This window comes from Oncorhynchus clarkii, chromosome 9 (assembly GCF_045791955.1).
Source record: "Oncorhynchus clarkii lewisi isolate Uvic-CL-2024 chromosome 9, UVic_Ocla_1.0, whole genome shotgun sequence".
Taxonomy (NCBI): Eukaryota; Metazoa; Chordata; class Actinopteri; order Salmoniformes; family Salmonidae; genus Oncorhynchus; species Oncorhynchus clarkii.
Window position 1 is genome coordinate 62,118,711 of NC_092155.1, and position 24,117 is coordinate 62,142,827.

The following is a 24,117-nucleotide window of genomic DNA, read 5'->3' on the forward strand; positions in this document are numbered from 1 at the left end:
CTAGGTATTTGTAGTTGTGCACATATTCTAAGTTAGAACCGTCCAGAGTAGTGATGCTAGGCGGGTGGGTGCAGGCAGCGATCGGTTGAAGAGCATGCATTTAGTTTTTCTTGCATTTAAGAGCAGTTGGAGGCCAAGGAAGGAGTATTTATGGCATTGAAGCTCGTCTGGAGGTTTGTTAACACAGTGTCCATTGAAGGGCCAGAAGTAAACAGAATGGTGTCGTCTGCGTAGAGTTGGATCAGAGAATCCCCAGCAGCACGAGCGACATCCATTGATATATACAGAGAAAAGAGTCGGCCCGAGAACTGAACCCTGTGGCACCCCCATAGAGACTGCCAGAGGTCTGGACAAAAAAAAAAGCAGGTAGCCTTGTGGTTAAGAGCGTTGGAACAGGAACTGAAAGGTTGCTGGTTCAAATCCCCGAGCCAACCAGGGTGAAAAATATGCTGGTGTGCACTTGAGAAAGTCACTTTATCCTACTTGCCCCTGTAAGTCACTCTGGATAAGAGCATCTGCTAAATGACTAAAATGTGAAAATGCTTAACACCTAATAAAGATTTTGTACTTAAAAAAAATACTTTTTACCTCATATCCCAGTGATAATGCCTTGCATTATTCCTGGGAAGAAAACACTTCAATTTGCTCAACTTGCTATTAACTCAACTTACCCCAAGGCAAATATTTAGACTATTAGCCCACCCACACAGCTACAAGGATGCACTTTCATACTAGGTTAAGGACCTCATGTTGAAGCTTATAGAGACCCCAACTGATGTATAGAACAATCTTAGAAGTATCTACTTTGGTTTAGATACACGCATCATGAATAAGGATAAGACTCCATGAAATTATGACCATTTCCTAAATATTTGGTCAAATTATGAATTTTGTGTATGGTTTGCTTGAATTAAGAGTGACTCAACTTAACCCTTTGGTTCAACTTACCCCACTCTCCCCTTGGCCTAACTAATAAAGAAACATATCAAATAGTTACCTATTCATTATATAATAACCACACCACATTGCACAATGTCAAATCGGTTTATTGAAATATCTATAGCATAATTTCCAATATTTTCAACATTCTCAGTATTTAAGTGAAATGATATGGCTAACCTTCAATTAGAGATACCGAATAAGAGAAAACTGAGACCTTACATTGAGAGGAGGAAGTAAACAATTTGTTTTCGATTCCAAACAGTCACTCAATATATTAAAACTACTGAATTAAACTACTGCTATTAAAACAATTAAATTACGTTTGGCCACAGGACATAGGAGCAAAGAGTTTCTTGCTGACAAGAGTGCATACTAATTTCATATAAATCTGCACTGATGTGGGTATATTACCACAAGCATTATGCACTGAGCTTTTAAACATTTCATAACTTAACAAATCCTGGACAATTTTAGACTTTCAATTACCAAATTTGATACAGTACCAGTCAAAAGTTTGGACAAATCTACTCATTTCAGGGTTTTCTTTATATTCTACATTATAGAATAATAGTGAAGACATCAACGCTATGAAATAACACATGTGGAATCATATAGTAACCAAAAATGTGTTAAACAAATCAAAATATATTGTATATTTGAGATTCTTCAAAGTAGCCACCCTTTGCCTTGATGACAGCTTTTCACACTCTTGGCATTCTCTCAACCAGCTTCATGAGGTAGTCACCTGGAATGCATTTCAATTAACAGGTGTGCCTTGTTAAAAGGGAATTTGTGGAATTATTTTCCTTCTTAAATATGTTTGAGCCAAATCAGTTGTGTTGTGACAAGGTAGGGGTGGTATACAGAAGATAGCCCTATTTGGTAAAAGACCAAGTCCATATTATGACAAGAACAGCTCAAATAAGCAAAGAGAAAAGACAGTCCATCATTACTTAAAGACATGAAGGTCAGTCAATACGGAAAATTTCAAGAACTTTGAAAGTTTCTTCAAGTGCAGTCACAAAAAACATAAAATGCTATAATGAAACTGGCTCTCATGAGGACCGCCACAGCAAAGGAAGACCCAGAGTTACCTCTGCTGCAGAGGATAAGTTCATTTGAGTTACCAGCCTCAGAAATCGGCAATTAACTGCACCTCAGATTGCACCACAGAGTTCAAGTTCAAGACACATCTCAACATCAACTGTTCAGAGGAGACTGTGTGAATCAGTTCTTCCTGATCAAATTGCTGCAAATAAACCACTGCTAAAGGACACCAATAATAAGAAGAGACTTGCTTGGGCCAAGAAACATTAGACCGGTGGATATCTGTCCTTTGGTCTGATGAGTCCAAATTTGCGATCTTTGGTTCCGACCACCATGTCTTTGTGAGACGCAGAGTACGTTAACAGATGATCTCCGCATGTGTGGTTCCCACCGTGAAGCATGGCGGAGGTGTGATGGTGCTTTGCTGGTGACACATAGTCCATCTGTAAATAGCCCACCTAATCTACCTACCTCATCCCCATACTGTTTTTATTTTATTTACTTTTCTGCTATTTTGCACACCAGTATCTTTACTTGCACATCATCATCTGCTCATTTATCACTCCAGTGTTAATCTGCTAAATTGTAATTATTCGCTCCTATGGCCTATTTATTGCCTACCTCCTCATGCCTTTTGCACACACTGTGTAACGGCTTTCCTCCTGGGAAGGAGAGGCGGACCAAAATGCAGCGTGGTTATAGTTCATGTTTTTTAATAGGTAAACTCAACATGAACATAATACAAAATAATAAACGTGGCAAAACCGAAACAGCCCTATCTGGTGCAAAAACACAAAGACAGGAAACAACCACCCACAAAACCCAACACAAAACAGGCTACCTAAATATGGTTCCCAATCAGAGACGATGACTAACACCTGCCTCTGATTGAGAACCATATCAGGCCCAAACACAGAAACAGACAAACATAGAATGCCCACTCCAACATAGAATGCCCGCCCACTCAGATCACACCCTGACCAAACAAAACATAGAAACATACAAAGCAAACTATGGTCAGGGTGTGACAGTACCCCCCCCCCCCCCCAAGGTGCGGACTCCGGCCGCAAAACCTGAACCTATTGGGGAGGGTCTGGGTGGGCATCTGTCCGCGGTGGCGGCTCTGGTGCTGGACGTAGCCCCCACTTCACCATAGTCTTAGTCCGCCTCATTGTCCGCCTCCGTGGCCTCCTAACCACGGCGACCCTTCTAAATCACCCCACTGGACTGAGGGGAAGTTCGGGACAGAGGGGCAGCTCGGGACAGAGGGGCAGCTCGGGACAGAGGGGCAGCTCGGGACAGAGGGGCAGCTCGGGACAGAGGGGCAGCTCCGTACTGGCTGACGACTCTGGCAGATCCTGGCTGACTGGCGGCTCTGGCAGATCCTGGCTGAATGGCGGCTCTGGCAGATCCTGGCAGCACTGGCGGCTCCTGGCGGCACTGGCGGCTCCTGGCTGACTGGCGGCTCCTGGCTGACTGGCGGCTCCTGGCTGACTGGCGGCACTGGCGGCTCCTGGCTGACTGGCCGGCACTGGCGGCTCCTGGCTGACTGGCGGCTCCTGGCTGACTGGCGGCACTGGCGGCTCCTGGCTGACTGGCGGCTCCTGGCTGACTGGCGGCACTGGCGCCTCCTGGCTGACTGGCGGCTCCTTGCAGACTGGCGGCTCCTTGCAGACTGGCGGCTCTGATGGCGCTGGGCAGACGGGTAGCTCAGGCGGCGTGGGGCAGACTGGAGACTCCGGCAGTGCTGGAGAGGAGGAAAGCTCTGGCAGCGCTGGACGGAGGAGCTCTGGCGCCTCTGGACTGAGGGGCAGAAACTCTGGCAGCGGCGGACAGGCGGGAGACTCCGGCAGCGCTGGAGAGGAGGAAGGCTCTGGCAGCGCTGGACAGACAAGGCGCACTGTAGGCCTGGTGCCGGCACTGGTGGTACTGGGCCGAGGACACGCACCTCAGGGCGAGTGTGGGGAGCTGCCACCGGAGGGCTGATGCGTGGAGGTGGTACTGGATAGACCGGACCGTGCAGGCGCACTGGAGCTCTTGAGCACCGAGCCTGCCCAACCTTACCTGGTTGAATGTTCCCGGTCGCCCTGTCAGTGCGGCGAGGTGGAATAGCCCGCACTGGGCTGTGCAGGCGAACCGGGGACACCATGCGCAAGGCTGGTGCCATGTACGCCGGCCCAAGGAGACGCACTGGAGACCAGATGCGTGGAGCCGGCTTCATGGCACTTGACTCGATGCCCACTCTGCACCCGCACTGGGGACACCGTGCGCTCCACAGCATAACACGGTGCCTGCCCGGTCTCTCTCGCCCTCCGGTAAGCACAGAAAGTTGGCTCAGGTCTCCTACCTGGCTTCGCCATACTTCTTGTGTGACCCCCCCCCCCAATACATTTTTGGGGCTGCCTCTCGGGCTTCCTTGCCAGCCGTGTTCACTCATATCGCCGGCTCCTCTCTCCGGCTGCCTCTGCTCTCCTAGCTGCCTCCACCTGTTCCCATGGAAGGCGATCCTTTCCCGCCAGGATCTCCTCCCATGTGTAGCAACCCTTGCCGTCCAATACATCATCCCATGTCCATTCCTCCTTGCGCTGCTCCTGCTTCCGCTGCCTGTCACCACGCCGCTTGATCCTGTTGTGATGGGTGGTTCTGTAACGGCTTTCCTCCTGGGAAGGAGAGGCGGACCAAAATGCAGCGTGGTTATAGTTCATGTTTTTTAATAGGTAAACTCAACATGAACATAATACAAAATAATAAACGTGGCAAAACCGAAACAGCCCTATCTGGTGCAAAAACACAAAGACAGGAAACAACCACCCACAAAACCCAACACAAAACAGGCTACCTAAATATGGTTCCCAATCAGAGACAATGACTAACACCTGCCTCTGATTGAGAACCATATCAGGCCAAACACAGAAACAGACAAACTAGACATCCAACATAGAATGCCCACTCAGATCACACCCTGACCAAACAAAACATAGAAACATACAAAGCAAACTATGGTCAGGGTGTGACACACTGTATATAGACTATTTTTTTACTACTGTGTCATTGACTTGTTTATTGTGTTACTGGCTTGTTTATTGTTTACTCCATGTGTAACTCTGTTGTTGTCTGTGTCACTGTCACGTCCTGACCATAGAGAACCCTTATTTTCTATGGTAGTGTAGGTCAGGGCGTGACTGGGGGGTTAGTCTAGTTTATATTTTCTATGTGGGGTTCTAGTTTCGTTTTATATGTTGGTGATTGGTATGATTCCCAATTAGAGGCAGCTGGTAATCGTTGTCTCTAAATGGGGATCATATTTAAGCAGCATTTTTCCCACCTGTGTTTTATGGGATATTGTTTTGAGTAAGTGCACATAGCATCTCTGTAGTCACGGTTTGTTGTTTGTGTTATTGTTTTGCTAAGTTTCACTTTATAATAAATTATGTGGAACTCAACATCCGCTGCGCCTTGGTCCGTCTCTACAAATATTCGTGACAGTCACACTGCTCTGCTTTATCTTGGCCAGGTCACAGTTGTAAATGAGAACTTGTTCTCAACATGCCTACCTGGTTAAATAAAATAAAAAACACTGTCTGTGATTTATTTAGAATTCAAGGCATGGCTACCACAGCATTCTGTAGCGATACACCATCCCATCTGGTTTACGCTTAGTGGGACTATCATTTGCTTTTCAACAGGACAATGACCCAACACACCTTCAGGTTGTGTAAGGGCTATTTGACAAGAACAAGAGTGCTGCATCAGATGACCTGGCCTCCACAATCACCCAACCTCAACCCAATTGAGATGGTTTAGGATGAGTTGGACCGCAGAGTGAAGGAAAAGCAGCCAACAAGTGCTCAGCATATGTGGGAACTCCTTCAAGTCTGTTGGAAAAGCCTTCTAGGTGACTACCTCATGAAGCTGGTTGAGAGAATTCAAAGCTGTCATCAAGGCAAAGGTTGGCTACTTTGAAGAATCTAAAATGTATTTTGATTTAACACTTTTTTTGGTTACTATATGATTCCATATGTGTTATTTCATATTTTTGATGTCTTCACTATTATTCTACAATGTAGAAAATAGTAAAAATAAAGAAAAACCCTTGAATGAGTAGGTGTGTCCAAACTTTTGACTGGTACCGTATACATTTAAATTATCCTACAAAAATGTCATAACAATGAAGTTAAATGCAGTTAAAATAATCTTGTTGAATAAACATTTAACTCAAACTTTTCAAGCGGATACCAATATCTTAGACTGTGCAACCCAGCAGTCTTTGTCCCCTTGATAACGCATAAGGTAAATTTGGCAAAAAATGATGGAAAAGGCACATAAAACCCACTAAAAGCTCTTAACTTGTTGTCCAGAGTAATATAAAAGGCTATCATACAGCTGTAGTTGGCAATGTTTTCATAATATCGTCTTGTATTGAGGCAGAACAAACAAAATAATATGTGTTGAACTTTCTTAAAATGTTGGTCAACCTATTTCTCTAAAATATGCATATACCAACTGGTTTCACAAACAAAGCTGCTTCAGTCATTTCACAAATGTAAAATAATAAGCAAGTGCATATAGGTCATGTTACTGCGTGTAGCCAGGGAGCAGGCTTCTACTTTGAGCTGAAGAAGCTGGACCGGCTCTGGGGACCCATCAGCATACTGGCCTGGTTCTTGTGTGTGATGTGAATCTGAAGGGGGAATATGAGTGAAAGGTTGTGTTACTCAAATGACCATGTTATTACCATGTCTACGTACTTGTTCCCAACATGTTACCATGTTATATTAACAACATGTTATTAGCATCAAGCTCCATGGTCTCTAGCAATATAACTTGCTTTAAAAACCCTTAAAATGCTCTGTTACACTGAACTCAATCTGGGTTCCTAGCACTCACCGTACAGGGTGGCTGCATCCAGGGCTCTCCGTCTATCTGCATTGGTAAAGGTTTCTTAGTCCTGAGAGATGGACAGAGACATAAGGGAGAACATTTTGTGTTCACAACATCTCAGAATTTTGTAAATACCAGCATACAACTGGGAAAATATACTTAAATGCCCTTCCAACTGGTAATTACTAGTGGGGAAACTCATCTATCATCCCCATGCTACCGGGTTTCCCACTTGCACCTCTCTGACACCATTTGTCATCAAAAAAAGACAGCAAGCATGGTGGCATCTTCAGCAGTTGTACAAATGATTGATACTAAATTGATTCTGTTTATCTTCCTTCTGATTTAAAAAGTGAAAGCATCTCTGAATATAGGGCAGGTAGCCTAATGGTGGCAGGTAGCCTAGTGGTTAGAGTGTTGGGCCAGTAACTGAAAGGTTGTTGGATCGAATCCCAGAGCTGATAAGGTACAAATCTTTCGTTCTGCCCCTGAACAAGGCAGTTAACCCACTGTTCCCTGGTAGGCTGTCATTATAAAGAAGAATGTTCTTAACTGACTTGCCTTGTTAAATAACAAACAAAACAATATAATATGTTCAACAGTTAGGGGCAGTTATCCCACTGTTCAACAGTTAGGGGCAGTTATCCCACTGTTCAACAGTTAGGGGCAGTTATCCCACTGTTCAACAGTTAGGGGCAGTTATCCCACTGTTCAACAGTTAGGGGCAGTTATCCCACTGTTCAACAGTTAGGGGCAGTTATCCCACTGTTCAACAGTTAGGGGCAGTTATCCCACTGTTCAACAGTTAGGGGTCACTTAGAAATTTCCTTGATTTTGAAAGAAAAACAACTTTTTTGTCCATTTGTCCATTTAAAATAAAATAACATCAAATTGATCAGAAATACAGTTTTTAATGTTGTAAATGAAAAAGAAAGCTATTTATTTATGGCCATTTTGAGCCTGTAATCAAACCCACAAATGCTGATGCTCCAGATACTCAACTAGTCTAAAGAAGGCCAGTTTTATTGCTTCTTTAATCAGAACCACAGTTTTTAGCTGTGCTAACATAATTACAAAATGGTTTTCTAAATGATCAATTAGCTAATCCAAGTTTATAATTGTAAAAGGCTAACCCAACGTGCCATTGGAACACAGGAGTGATGGTGGCTGATAATGGGCCTCTGTACCCTTATGTAGATATTCCATTAAAAAACTGACGTTTCTAGCTACAATAGTCATTTACAACATTAACAAGGTCTACATTATATTTCTGATCAATTTGCTGTTATTTTAATGGACAACATTTTTTGCTTTTCTTTCAAAAACAAGGACATTTCTAAGTGACCCCAAACTGTTGAACAGTAGTGTATATATATATATATATATATACTTTTTATGGGCAAAAAAGAGCAAAATAATCTAAACCTTCTCATGACCTACACATTTGATGGAATTTCTCAGTTCAAAATGTGAATACACCCATCTTGTATTTAAGACTTTACAATGGGTAATTACCACCTTCTCACTTGGTTATGAAGGCAGCATTAGTAGTGAGGATGGAATATATTTTTTTAAAGGTGTAAGGTGTACAAATAATCATCCCACATCATACTGTGATATCTCAGCTAGTCTGTACATGTCTCAACATGTCACAAGCACTCACCTGATTGTAATCTGTGAGGTTTTTGCTAGTCTTATAGCACTCTTAAGTCCAGTATATATCTGCCCCATCTCCATGGCCCCTTCTAGACCAACCACTTCCAAACGCAGGTCACTGAGGTCTGTCATGGAAGATGGAAACACTGAACATGCAGTTCACACAGAGGCAGTACAGTTTTTAGTCTGAGACTAGCTGTTCAAACCTAGAACAGACCTCTTGAAATGGATACTCTAAAACATCTCACATGATATTCTAACAATATTCTATACCAGACATGGGCACAACTTTTAACATTTTGAAACCTTGAGCCCTTGGATCAAGCCAAGGGATTTCACTGTACCTTGTCCACTGACTTTCAGGATTTCAGGGTCGACAATAACCTCCGGCATTTCCTGAGGATTCATCAAGGACTTGGATTCACTCTTCTTGGCTTCTCCCCACAGGTTGGATCCACCGTGCATGCTGGGAATGTTGAGGACTGCGATCCCCTCCATAGAAAGGCCACTCAGGTCCAATGGGGTGCCGCAGCACTGAGGGACGTACAACATCAGGCAGACAGTGCAACTTAATGAGATGCCATAATGAGCTAAACATACCACATAACTATCAGGTCAGCTGTGTTAACCACAATCCTCATGTAATAAAATAATATATGCTTGCTTGCAGACTATCGACGCGCTAGCGGAGTGGAACTCACCTTTCATGGAGTAGCATTATTTTCCATCGATAGGTTTGGATTTCTGAACTTTAAATGTTATTCATCATTAGTTGTAATAGATACCTGAGGGGTGCCATAGGCGAGGGGCTACACCAGAGGTTAATGGCTATCTGTAGGAAGAAAGTATATAGTGGGTGCAATGAAGCTTGGAATGTACTGAGTGTAGGGAATGAGATCACGTTAAGGGATAAAGAAAAGTTTATGGCTCGTATCACTTAGTTTCCTGCCTAGCAATAAAGATACAATGTTTGTTCAGATGTGTAGGAGGAGACTCAGCATAGGACAAAGGGTTAAATATCAGTGCTTGTGTGAATATGTCCTTGTCTAATGCAGCTGTATTGACCCTCTAGAAAGAATCAAATTGGTTTGAGCTTTCAAATTGCCCGTTGAGTTTTTACTCTGAAAATTAGAACCTAACAGTTGGCGTCACGAAAGGGATTCACCACGATTTGCAGTTGAACTAGAGATTTCCGAATCAGAGAAACAGGATCCGGCACCAGAAATAAGGTAGAAGCAGTTCCTACGCCTGTTATCACTAATTCTGACACCTTGGGGAGATGAGAATCGTAGGCTGAACAATTATAGGATACGGACCTAGAAAACCTGAGTTTATTCAGTAGGTCCATTGTGTTTTATTTATTTTTTATTTTACTAGGCAAGTCAGTTAAGAACAAATTCTTATTTTCAATGACGGCCTAGGAACAGTGGGTTAACTGCCTGTTCAGAACAACAGACAGTTGTCAATCTTCCAGTTACTAGTCCAACACTCTAACCACTAGGCTACCCTGCCGTGTAATGACCGGTCGTAAATATCTGGTGTAGGCTAGGTTCCATTAGGATAGGTCCCGAGTGGAGGTTTTCCTCTGCGAGATCCATGAGGGACAATACAGTGTAGGGTAGGTTCCATATAGGATATGTCCCTAGTGGGGATATTCCCCTGTGAAATCTGTAAAAGGGATGAAAGTCCCAGCTGCAGTTGACAGTGAGGCAGTAGAGTGTATGTGGATAATGATAAGAAGGCTGCCTATAAATTCTGAAGATAAGCCACATGCATGGGTAAAAGAAAAGCATTAAGATATTCAAACACTGTTTAAGTTACGTGTATTAGCAGTAGCAATAAGGAGAGAGGTTGGTTTATGCCCTATGGGGAGGGGGAACCATGAAAGATTACGTGGAAATAGGAAGACAAGTCTGAATAGTTTTGGTAATGTGTGTTATCAACAACAGTGATATTTGAGGCGCAACACTGGAATAAGACATTAGGTGATATGTATTCTCCAGCAATACATTTGCAGATGCTATAGTATAGGTTCTAATACAAGCTATTAAGTGCCGTGACCAATTAATAGCCACAAATACCATAACTATTATCCGGCGAAGTGGGTAGCTCTACCTTGGAAAATAGTTAATAGAAGGTGTGTATTATAGACGGGAGTGAAGAAATCTAAACACCCTGAACACTGTCGGGAGAGGTTTCGGAATAATAACTATTGATATGGCAACAGGCAGCCCTGATTTTTCCGGTAAAGCAGAGCTAGAGGATTTTAATAAAGCCATGGAGGCACTGAAAGAAGCGTACAAGCATTCTATCAATTCGGCTCGAATATGGGAAAATTGAGCAAACTGGATAAGATTGGTCAGCATTTCCCGGCTGACAGAAAATTCCAATCTGACAGAAAATTCAGGGAGGCAATTATGACTTGGCACAATGACAAAACCATAATCAAAGCTCAATATACCAGCGTTTTGATGTGAGCATTATCTCAACAAAAAATACCAACCGATAAACCCGGAATTAGTACAGAAAGACTGGGTACGGGAGTACATTGATAGAATTTGTACTTTGGCCTTGATATCAGATTTGAAACCTGTGATCAAAACAGCGAAGGTTGTGGATGAAATAGAGCAAGATGCTATGAGAGTGGAATTTAACTCTGCTCACTTCGCAGACGTGCGAGGGGTTAATACGGCCACAGGGAAAGTCACTAACTATAGTTTCAATGGCCAAGGTAAGAAAGAAACGTAGCGGAAAAACATCAAAGCGTAGGGAGAAAGAGTTCTGTTTTAGATGTGGGGCTGTTGGTCATTGGAAAAAGGATTGTAAAGTGGGAATGGAGCCTGCTGCAATCGGAAGAAATGCTGCCATTTGCATCTTTTTTAAAAGAGCAACAACAAATCCTCTGGAAAGTAGCAGGGCAGGAACTTTCACATAGCGGTGTACGGCATCGGTACGATCGATAGTGGTTCATAGAGATTACAGTTCTATGTGAAGGAAGACATATGAGATCACCTCTTACACATCTTTTTAATAGATCCAGGGAACAAATATGGCTGATTACTTATGATGAGAAATTGGCTAAATTTGCCATAAGAAAAAGTCTTTTGGGTTGAAAAATCTAGGTGAAATGCCAGGGGTGTGGATTCTGAAGAGGTAACAAATTAAAATGATCTGGCCAAACACTCAGAACACACCTTGGGAGCTGTTTTATCTTAGGAGACATTTTATGTGGTTTTATTGTGAAATAGATTTACATTTTATGTCGTCTTGTTCTGAAATTGATTTCTAGAATGGACGAAAGGGTGGAGGGATCATGAGGAATTAGCATAGGGGTTACCAAACCTAAAATTAACTTTACATTGTTTTTGTTCATGAACATTGTGGTGCGGTGGTTATGGAGAATCATGGGGAAAAGAGACCTGTGAACCGTTGGACTCGTGGCGAGATAAAGTCGCTAAATAAAAGATACATAAACGTTGGGGTGGATTAAAACAAATGTTTCATGATTGGAGTAAGGATAGAGGATTTACCATCATCGTGTTTGATTTATAATTAATACTTTTGGATTGCTGGTTAAGATGTAGCATAGTGAATGCTAAGGAAATGTACACTTTCTTTTCCAGAAGAGGGGGTTTCATTATCTCTCGTTGGAATGTTCCCGGAGACTGTGGTCTTGGGGAGAGCAGTTAGGGATATTTGGCAGTTTTAAGTATAAAAGTATCTGGAGTAAGCCATAAACGGAGTTCCCGGATAAATAAGGCCTGTTCTTTAGTGGGGTCTTTTCAATTTGGTTTTAAATTGGGTATGCAGAATGATGGAAAGATTTCAAATGTTTTTAAATGGTTTCGGAAGGAAAGGGAAAGAAAAGGGAGAGGAAATTTTTAATGGTGTCGAATGCCCTGTATCCTGACTTTCTGGTGAGGCCTGATCAATCTCACTAGAAATTATCGAAACGGGTGGGATTTAATTATACATTGAAAGAGAAACACCAGTCTCTATTCTATTTTACCATTTATGGGATACCATTTTTTCCTTATAGAATTATCAAGAGTTGTAACTCTAAGTTGATTGGTTATTCGAATTAGTTTATTTTTTATTTAACATGTTGTTTTTGAATCACGATGTGAATCATGTGTTCGAAGGGAAAATTACTAGTTCCCTGGTCCTTGGGTAAATATACACATTTACTTTGTTCAGTCTGCATACAGAAGAAAATATATATGTTAATGATGTTAATGATGGTTGACTCTTACTCCAAATGGATTGTGATATGTGTATTGCTGATTTCATTTTTGTCTTTGTTTCGATACAAATGTCACCAGATTGGGTCTACTGGAGTGTTGGGATTCCCCCATGGGTTAGGGTGCTAACTCCCTGATCTGGTCACTCTTCTGAGAGGTCGTCGGTAAAATAAGGGAGTATAAACCAAGTTTGAAAATGGTTTTAACAGTAACAGTATGTTGTTATGCTGTTTGACATTTGTTGTAGAGATGATGTTATTAAGGAATTGGGAATGTAATATTTTGTCATAGTCAATTCTTGTCTGGATTTCCTGAAACAGAACTGTTGTTCTGATCTGTCCTCTCTTGAGGTTATCATGGAAGGTGACGTCAGATGGTGTCTTAATGCATGTAGGAATAATTTGGCCACAAACGGTTTGTGTGAACCGGCTGAAGAAAGAGCAACAAAGGCGTTCAATGTGACAGTGACTTTTAAACACTCCAATCTGAGTCCGAGCCAAACCTGGGTACAGGTGGCAGGAGTGCTGAGACTGCGCATGTGGAGTGAGCATGGAGAGAGAGAACATACACATTTCTCTCATGCTCCTGGGTTGCTGGTGGGAGAAATGGACAAGAAAGAAATGGTGGTAACGGCTCAGATGAGAGACTCATGTATGTGGGAAAAACGGATGTATCTATTTGGATATTGAAATCGGGACATTATCAAGGGCCATCAAAATGACAGGCAAGAGTAACATGTGCCGTTGGGAAGATGAACTGTCATGCTACCTGAAGAAGACATGCTAGAATGATAAGTGCCGGGAAAAGGGGCAAAACACAAGTCTCAACATCAACAGTGAAGAGGAGACTCCGGAATGCTGGCATTCTAGGCAGAGTTGCAAAGAAAAAGCCATATCAGACTGGCCAAATAAAATAAAAGATTAAGATGGGCAAAAGAACACAGACACTGGACAGAGAAGGCGAGAGAATTTTTCTTTGCAACTCGGAGCATCCCGGAGTCGCCTCTTCACTGTTGACGTTGAGACTGGTGTTATGCGGTACTATTTAATGAAGCTGCCAGTTGAGGACTTGTGAGGCGTCTGTTTCTCAAATTACACCGGGGCCTCCCACTCCTCTTTCTATTATGGTTAGAGCTTGTTTGCGTTGTTCTGTGAAGGGAGTAGTACACAGTGTTTTACGAGATCTTCAGTTTCTTGGCAATTTCTCGCATGGAATAGCCTTCATTTCTCAGAACAAGAATAGACTGACGAGTTTCAGAAGAAAGTACTTTGTATTTCTGACCATTTTGAGCCTGAAATCGATCCCACAAATGATGATGCTCCAGATACTCAACTAGTCTAAAGAAGGCCAGTTTTATTGCTTTTTAATCAGAACAGTTTTCAGCTGTGCTAACATAATTGCAAAAGGGTTTTCTAATGATCAATTATCCTTTTAAAATGATACACTTGGATTAGCTACCACAGCATGCCATTGGAACACAGGAGTGATGGTTGCTTACAATGTTCCTCTGTACGCCTATGTAGATATTCCATTAAAAAAGAAATCTGCTGTTTCCAGCTACAATAGTCATTTACTACATTAAAAAAGCAGTTTCTTTCAAAAACAAGGACATTTCTAAGTGACCCCAAACTTTTGAACGGTAGTATATATATATGTATGTACAGTGGGGAGAATTTGATAACCTGCAAAATCGGCAGTGTTTTCTACTTACAAAGCATGTAGAGGTCTGTAATTTTTATCATAGGTACAGTTCAACGGTGAGAGACGGAATCTAAAACAAAAATCCAGAAAATCACATTGTATGATTTTTAAGTAATTAATTTGCATTTTATTGCATGACATAAGTATTTGATACATCAGAAAAGCAGAACTTAATATTTGGTACAGAAACCTTTGTTTGCAATTACAGAGATCATACATTTCCTGTAGTTCTTGACCAGCAGGGATTTTGGCCCACTCCTCCATACAGACCTCCAGATCCTTCAGGTTTTGGGACTGTCGCTGGGCAATACGGACTTTCAGCTCCCTCCCAAGATTTTCTATTGGGTTCAGGTCTGGAGACTGGCTAGGCCACTCCAGGACCTTGAGATGCTTCGTATGGAGCCACTTCTTAGTTGCCCTGACTGTGTGTTTCGGGTCGTTGTCATGCTGGAAGACCCAGCCACGATCCATCTTCAATGCTCTTACTGAGGGAAGGAGGTTGTTGGCCAAGATCTTGCGATACATGGCCCCATCCATCCTCCCCTCAATACGGTGCAGTCGTCCTGACCCCTTTGCAGAAAAGCATACCCAAAGAATGATGTTTCCACCTCTATGCTTCACGGTTGGGGTGGTGTTCTTGGGGTTGTACTCATCCTTCTTCTTCCTCCAAACACGGCGAGTGGAGTTTTGACCAAAAAGCTCTATTTTTGTCTCATCAGACCACATGACCTTCTCCAATTCCTCCTCTGGATCGTCCAGATGGTCATTGGCAAACTTCAGACGGGCCTGGACATGCGCTGGCTTGAGCAGGGGGACCTTGCGTGCGCTGCAGGATTTGAATCCATGACAGCGTAGTGTGTTACTAATGGTTTTCTTTGAGACTGTTGTCCCAGCTCTCTTCAGGTCATTGACCAGGTTCTGCCGTGTAGTTCTGGGCTGATCCCTCACCTTCCTCATGATCATTGATGCCCCACGAGGTGAGATCTTGCATGGAGCCCCAGACCGAGGGTCATTGACCGTCATCTTGCATTTTCTAATAATTGCGCCAACAGCTGTTGCCTTCTGTTAAGGTATTTTTTAAAATCAATAATGACTAATTATGTATAAATTTCAATCAGGACTGACTAACCAGAATACTATTATGTTACTGTATAGATTTATGAATTTTCTTTTTATCCTAGTACTGAATATAATGTGTGTAAATATAATCAAGAATTAGAACAATGACTGTCTGTTCCTTGGTAGAAATTAATGAACTTATCGTCAGACTGGCTAGAATGCTTATCTACACAGGAAGATCTTGGCTCATAAATTATATTAAATTGGTGTGGGATGATGTGGGAAGGCTTGAGATACTGCCTTTGTACCAGGGTGAAGAAGAGACGGGACAGTTTGAAAACTAATGACGTCATTTTCAGTTTATAACCTGTGGTAAAATGTTTCATGTTCAGTACTCTCAAGAATAAACGCTGCTGATTGGTGTCCATTTAATGCAAATAAGAGTCTTACAAATTCTTAGAAGTGGGCGGAGTGTTTAATTTCATTGGGTATTAAAACATGTAGGAATTTAATTCCAGTAACAATTGGTCCTTCGAGACGGATCTAAATACCCGTCTCTGTCATCTGAAGGTAGTATGCCGAAAATCGTGCACGAGCGGGTCTAGTCCCGTTATTTGAAGACCTGGCCTCTGAATTGAGGTTAAAGACCAGGCCGGTGTACACCCCAGACCGACAGGGACGGTGACTAGATTACAACGAACATTGCTTTTCCCAGTCGGCGACAAGGTTAGTAGCCTATATTCTCGATTCTGGGGGGAATGATTTAAGTTATGTTTGATTTGATTTTCTAAAAGGTTTAGAATTTATCAAGAATAGGAGCTTTGTTCTTTCCAAACAGATCCAATGGGTTGCGTATGACCGATATACACTGGGTTTTTTATAACCCTGGCAGGTTCGAGATAACCTGAGGTACCGTGCACACCATAAATAAACTAGCTTGATAGATCCGAGTGCCTTGGAGGCCAGAGGTGTTATTAAGACGGGACATGCAGTCCAAATGAGGTTCCAGGAGAGAGGGAAACCTAAAATAGCGGCGTGAGATACGAGATATTAGTGTTCTTTAAAAGCCCTTCGACACAACCTGAAATAAGATGTTAACTAGGGATTTATGACCCCTGGGCTTATAGTTGTATAGGTAAGAGACAATATCTGATCGACAGTCAAAACTATAGAGAAGGTTTCCAAAAAGGAGAAAAAACAAATAGAAATATATATACACATATATAGTGATAAATACGAACATTGCTACTAAGAGCGGCAAGGATTTATTAAACACGGGTAGTAAATCCTCCAAGGAGGTCCCGGAATGGACGGGAGATTACCATTATATGGAGCAGAAAGACAGAAGGAATATTGATTTCTGTTTAAAATGGAAAAATGTTATGATCACTGTGTTATGGGCTACCTTCACCTGTGTGACTGTTTTAGTTTTGTGTGACTGGTTTAGTTTTGTGGCTATTGTCTAATTCCCTGTGTATGAGGTCTTATTTCCAAGACTCTGGAGAAATCAATGAGAAAACAGATGGTGCGATACGGACTGATTCCAAGATTAGACCAGTGGAATGATGGATACATGCCTCAAACCTAAATAGATGAATGAATCTGGATTCTTCATATGCGAGGAACTTATGTTTTTGATTAGGGCATTTTGATATTTAGAGATGTTAGGTTGTATCTTGTTTCGATGAAGATTGTAACGAAAATTCTGATGAGAAGAATTCTGATTCTGATGTTGGCCTAAAAACAGTCAGTGTGAATGTAACTATTGGTTTATGCTTTTAAATATTTTAATAAAACTAGATGTGTGATTGGATGTATAATATTTAATCATAGGGTGGATATGTTAAGGGATTTTTTTTATCAATAATGACTAATTATGTATACATTTCAATCAGGACTGACTAATCAGAATACTATTATGTTACTGTATAGATTTATGAATTTTCTTTTTATCCTAGTACTGAATATAATGTGTGTAAATATAATCAATAATTAGAACAATGACTGTCTGTTCCTTGGTAGAAATTAATGAACTTATCGTCAGACTGGCTAGAATGCTTATCGACACAGGAAGACGTTGGCTCATAAATTATATTAAATTGGTGTGGGACGATGTGGGAAGGCTTGAGATACTGCCTTTGTACCAGGGTGGAGAAGAGACGGGACAGTTCGAAAACTAATGACGTCATTTTCAGTTTATAACCTGTGGTAAAATGTTTCATGTTCAGTACTCTCGAGAATAAATGCTGCTGATTGATTTTGAGACTGGTCTCTGTCCATTTTATGCAAATACGAGTCCTACAAATTCTTAGAAGTGGGCAGAGTGTTTAATTTAATTGGGTATTAAAACATGTAGGAATTTTATTCCAGTAACACCTTCTCACCAAGCTGCTTGCCTATTGTCCTGTAGCCCATCCCAGCCTTGTGCAGGTCTACAATTTTATCCCTGATGTCCTTACACAGCTCTCTGGTCTTGGCCATTGTGGAGAGGTTGGAGTCTGATTGATTGAGTGTGTGGACAGGTGTATTTTATACAGGTAACGAGTTCAAACAGGTGCAGTTAATACAGGTAATGAGTGGAGAACAGGAGGGCTTCTTAAAGAAAAACTAACAGGTCTGTGAGAGCCAGAATTCTTACTGGTTGGTAGGTGATCAAATACTTATGTCATGCAATACAATGCAAATTAATGACTTAAAAATCATACAATGTGATTTTCTGGATTTTTGTTTTAGATTCCGTCTCTCACAGTTGAAGTGTACCTATGATAAAAAATCACAGACCTAAGTAGGAATATATATATATATATATATATATATATATATATATATATATATATATATATATATATATATATATATATATATATATATATATATATACATACATATACATACACCATTAGGGGAGCCTGTAATAATCCATTTGTTTAGAGATACAAATTATAATCAGTTTTTAATAAAGCAGTACAGATTTAAGGTAAGTATGTTGGAGGCAACTGGCACACCCTCCAATAGGGCAACTTGAAAAAAAAGTGCCATCTGTAGCCACTTATTTCCCTAAGCATGACCATCATTAAAATACCACATTTTTACCAAACTTTGGGGAAAAACTTTTCTTGTGTCAGCAATTGGACATTGTTCTTAGGGGGAACTAGTTACACCACGTTAACCTATCAAGATATCATTTAGTTGTGTGATGACACTTTTTATTGCCGTTTTGAATTGTATTTATCAGACATTTTTTATTGTTTATATGAACATTTCGTAAGAACACTTGGAAATATTATTTAGGCCTATGGATCTTCGTTTATTGTCATAATATGTAGGCCTATAGATTTCTCCTCTTTCACGCATTTCTGGAACTTTGGCTACCAGCTCTGTGCCTTTGTGCACAATCTTCAGATGCTATTTCAGGTTTGATGTGGTGTTTCTAGACAAAGATATTAATGCTTGCTGCCTGTGCATAGGTTAAGCAGGGGACACAACACAACTGCCATCTTTCTTTGATTTTCAGTTTCACGATAGCCTAGGAAACGAGTTAGCCTAGCTACAGATGAATTCCAGGAAACAAGGCTTAAAAAATATACAACCTTCTGAGAGATTCTGAAAGTAATGGAAAAAATAATAATATAAAACAATTTTGAAGACAGTAACTTGTTATGTTACTCCGTTACTCATAAAAGTAACAGTACTTTAATGTGTTACTTTTACTCGCAACACTGGTTGGGTATATGTTTTTTTATAAAGTTACTATATGTTTCTATGTGTTGATGCAAAGCTGTGTGTTTGCAATCCTCACCTCAATTGTAAGACATTCATTCAGTTTCTTGCATGAAGCAGAGATGGTCTCAGAGGTGGCAAACTCAAAATACCACAACTTGTTCTTCATTCTAGAATATTGAACAACATTCTTGCATTAACGTAGGGTCATTTACACCATGCACAAAGTCATTACACCTAAAAGTCCCCTCTGAATAACCAGACTCCAGTCCGGTTATTCAAGTTTTCTTACCTGCTATTAAATTTCTGGGGGTGTTTCTCTCTCAGCGTATGAAACCGGTGGGCAATAGAGGCATCCTGTCAACACAGAACAAGTTATAAAAAAGTTGACAAAGCATTCTGGTGTGTGCCATAACTAAGTAGCCTGGACATATCATTTTTTGCTGTCCTGCCAACTCCTATGGTCATTGCCATGTTGACGTGACAACACGTGACAATGACCATAGGAATTGGCAAGACAGCAAAAACAGATCTGGGACCATGATAGAAGTTCACTCGCCACTCCGATGGAGAAGTAGTTGTTGATGATCTCATAAGGCACAGGGTCACCCATCTCCTGGGGGTCCTCTAGGATCACCTCTACATTCCAGCGGTCCATCAGCACCAGGGTGCTGCCCTCAATCTCCTTCAGGATCCGACACAGATCCGTCCCATCATAACCTATAGGGGAGAGTGGCTCAACTATATTCAGCATCACTCCATCAAGGGAACTATAGTATTCTTTCTCACAGAGATACCTACATATATTTCAGGATGTTCTGTTTCCCTGGAAATAATCAGAATTCATATTAACATGATAGTTTTGAAAATATACTTGTAAAAAAAAAAAAGAAGTGGTCTCTTTGCACAACTTAACCCAGGTTTGGGATAAGTTCAGCCGCGGGACTGTAAGTTAAGCCGCCTACAAAACAGACATTTGTCTGTACTGAATGAAATATTACCACTACATTTTTCAAACCATTTCTATCTTTATTTCCCAAACACAATCACAATTGCTCTTTTGTATTTTAATAATTTGAAGCATCTTTTAACACACACCTAAAAAACATGCCTAACAAACACTTTGTATTTAAAAAGAAAAACATTTTTAACACAGGCCAAGCCCTATTGTTACCTAATTTCCAGTGATAATGCGTTGCATTACACCTGGGAAGAAAACACTTCAATTTGCTCAACTTAAACAAACATAGACTATATTAGCCCACACAGCTACAGTTGAAGTCGGAAGTTTACATACACTTTAGCCAAATATATTTAAACTTAGTTTTTCACAATTCCTGAGATTTAAAGCTAGTAAAAATTCCCTGTCTTAGGTCAGTTAGGATCACCACTTTATTTTAAGAATGTGAAATGTCAGAATAATAGTAGAGAGAATTATTTCTTTTAGCTTTTATTTCTTTCATCACATTCCCAGTGGGTCAGAAGTTTACATACACTCAATTAGTATTTGGTATCATTGCCTTTAAATTGTTTAACTTGGGTCAAACGTTTTGGGTAGCCTTCCACAAGCTTCCCACAATAAGTTGTGTGAATTCTGGCCCATTCCTCCTGACAGAGCTGGTGTAACTGAGTCAGGTTTGTAGGCCTCCTTGCACGCACACACTTTTTCAGTTCTGCCCACAGATTTTCTATAGGATTGAGGTCAGGGCTTTGTGATGGCCACTCCAATACCTTGACTTTGTTGTCCTTAAGCCATTTTGTCACAACTTTAGAAGTATGCTTGGGGTCATTGTCCATTTGGAAGACCCATTTGTGACCAAGCTTTATATCCATATATATATCCACACAATTTATCTTCCTCATGATGCCATCCATTTTGTGAAGTGCACCAGTCCCTCTTGCAGTAAAGCACCCCCACAACATGATGCTGCCACCCCCGTGCTTCACAGTTGGGATGGTGTTCTTCGGCTTGCAAGCCTCCTCCTTTTTCCTTCAAACATCAAGATGGTCATTATGGCCAAACAGTTCTATTTTTGTTTCATCAGACCAGAGGACATTTCTCCAAAAAGTACAATATTTTTCCCCATGTGCAGTTGCAAATCATAGTCTGGCTTATGTTGATATAGGACCAGGTTTACTAGGGATATAGATACTTTTGTACCTGTTTCCTCCAGCATCTTCACAAGGCCCTTTGCTGTTGTTCTGGGATTGATTTGCACTTTTTGCACCAAAGTACGTTCATCTCTAGGAGACAGAGCGCGTCTCCTTCCTGAGCGGTATGATGGTGCGTGGTCCCATGGTGTTTATACTTGCGTACTATTGTTTGTATAGATGAACATGGCTTCAGCCATTTGGAAATTGCTCCGAAGGATGAACCAGACTTGTAGAGGTCTACACATTTTTTTCTGAGGTCTTGGCAGATTTATTTTCATTTTCCCATGATGTCAAGCAAAGAGGCACTGAGTTTGAAGGTAGGCCTTGAAATACATCCCCAGGTACACCTCAATTGACTCAAATGATGTAAATTAGCCTATCAGATGCTTCTAAAGCCATTACATAACCTTCTGGAATGTTCCAAGCTGTTTAACGGCTCAGTCAACTTAGTGTATGTAAACTTCTGACCCACTGGAATTGTGATACAGATACATTGCGATAAGTGAAATAATCAGTCTGTAAACAATTGTTGGAAAATTTACTTGTGTCATGCACAAAGTAGATGTCCTAACCGACTTGCCAAAACTATAGTTTGTTAACAAGACATTTGTGGAATGGTTGAATAACTAGTTTTAATGACTTCAACCTTACATGGATGCACTTTCATGCTAGGTTTAGGACCTCATAATGAAGCTTACGTAGACCCAAACTGATGTATAGAACAATCTTAAAATAATATTATTTTGTTTAGATACGAACATCATGAAACCTCTTACAATAAATGTACAATTTTTTTTTTTTTTTTACCTAACTTGCTTACCACTTTTCCCATGTGGTTTCTTCCTTCACAATGATGACCTTTTCCTAAATGTTTAGTTAAATTATACATTTTGTGTATGGATTCCTATAAACAAGGGTGGCTCAACTTACCCCTTTGGCTAAACTTACCCCGTGATACAGGAAATATGATACGTGAACACACAACAGAATGAAAAAAGACAAAAGACAACCCTTCTCACCTCCTCCCCATCTAAGACAACGTGCAAGGTCATTTCCTGTGCCCAGGGGTAACACAGCCACAGGTGGCCGCACTTGAAGATTGGCTTTTTCTGATTGCACCAGAAGGGGAGAAAGAGAGATCATCAGCATTACTCATGTCTAGGTTACTACATGGAATCCATTTCTGTAACATGTTTGGTAAGAAAATTAATTGTTTTTACTCATATACTAAAGTTGACTTGTCTATTGGCATGTACACACAGAGGCCAGTTTATGGTACACCCATCTAGTCCTGGGTCGGATCCCCCTTTGCCTTCAGAACAGCCTAAATTATTTCGGGGCATGACCACTTTCTCCACACCGTTACACTACTGCCAACAGTCAGTATCGTTGACACCAGGCAGGATGGGGCCATGGACCCGTGCTGCTTACACTAAATCCTGACTGCCATCAGCATGACGGAACAGGAACTGGATTCGTCGGACCAGGCAATGTTTTTCCACTACTCAATTGTCCAGTGTTGGTGATCGCGTGCCCACCGGAGCCACTTCTTGTTTTTAGCGGTTAGGATTGGAACATGGTGTGGTCGTCTGCTGCAATAACCCATCTGTGACAAGGACCGACGAGTTGTGCATTCCGACATGCTGTTGTGACCCACCGGTTAGCTTGCACGATTCTTACCATTCTCCTTCGACCTCTCATCAATGAGCTGTTTTCTTCCACAGGACTGCCGCTGACGGGATGTTTTTTGTTCGTCGCAACATTCTCGGCAAACCCTAGACACTGTTGTGCGTGAAAAGGCCCAGAAGGGTGGCCGTTTCTGAGATACTAGAACCGGCACGCCTGGCATCAACAATCATACCACGTTCAAAGTCCCTTAGGTCACTCATTTTTCCCATTCTAATGTTCAATCGAACAGTAATTGTATGCCTCGAGGCCTGTCTGCCTGCTTTATTTTGCAAGCCACAGCCACGTGACTCACTGTAGGAGCGAACAATTTTCCTGAACGGGGAGGTGTACCTAATAAACTGTCCACTGAGTGTATAGTACATGGTCTACCAATATTGTGTACTGGACCCCACCTATGGCATCAAGTATCCAGCCCACAGTGCCGTCCCCTCCGCAAACCAATATCCTGTAATCCTTCAGATTTCTGAAGAAGCACAGCCTGAAACACAGAGTGTATATTATGTTGGGGGTGCAGTACAAGATCTAACAGTGACGTTCACTGATGGTTATGATATCTCAGAGAGAAATAAGCCGTTCAAGTTTACTTGAAGTATGAGTGTACAAAGTGGTCAGTCAACAGTGTAAAAAAAAGAAGAAAGAAGGCGTTATTTATATTTATTATTTCTAAACATAATTTTTAAACCAAAAGTAGGGAAATCTATCAGATATAAAAATGCTGAACAAAGTCTTCCAAACATGGAGATCAACTATGATTAACATCACGGTTGTGATGATAAGTTTATAACAAAAAGGTTCAACATAAAAAGATTAGTGAAGAGAGGATCTGAAAAACCATGATCAGTCAATGGGAAATATCACTAACTTGGGAAAAGTATTTATTTTTAGGCCAATATCGGCATAAATGTAATAATTTTACAACTGCGACCTGGCCAAAAACACAGAGTTACACATAAATGTACAGTCAATAACACAATATAAAATATATGTACAGTGTGTGCAAATGTAGAAGAGTAGGGAGGTAAGGCAA

The 24,117-nt window shown here is 41.2% G+C and overlaps 1 protein-coding gene across 1 annotated transcript in view; it reads right to left on the bottom strand.

The window, feature by feature from the left end:
* Positions 1–5,934: 5,934 nt before the first annotated feature.
* The window catches only part of LOC139416705 (diacylglycerol kinase alpha-like), a 46,911-nt gene continuing 28,728 nt past the window's right edge, over positions 5,935–24,117 (bottom strand). The window contains exons 16-24 of the mRNA XM_071165687.1: positions 23,483–23,568; positions 22,421–22,510; positions 19,807–19,967; positions 19,540–19,604; positions 19,327–19,417; positions 8,871–9,060; positions 8,534–8,651; positions 6,877–6,937; positions 5,935–6,670 (exon numbers count right to left, since the gene is read on the bottom strand). Coding sequence (XP_071021788.1) covers positions 6,593–6,670; positions 6,877–6,937; positions 8,534–8,651; positions 8,871–9,060; positions 19,327–19,417; positions 19,540–19,604; positions 19,807–19,967; positions 22,421–22,510; positions 23,483–23,568 — 940 coding nt within the window. The 3' untranslated portion in view covers positions 5,935–6,592. The remainder of the gene's footprint in view (positions 6,671–6,876; positions 6,938–8,533; positions 8,652–8,870; positions 9,061–19,326; positions 19,418–19,539; positions 19,605–19,806; positions 19,968–22,420; positions 22,511–23,482; positions 23,569–24,117) is intronic.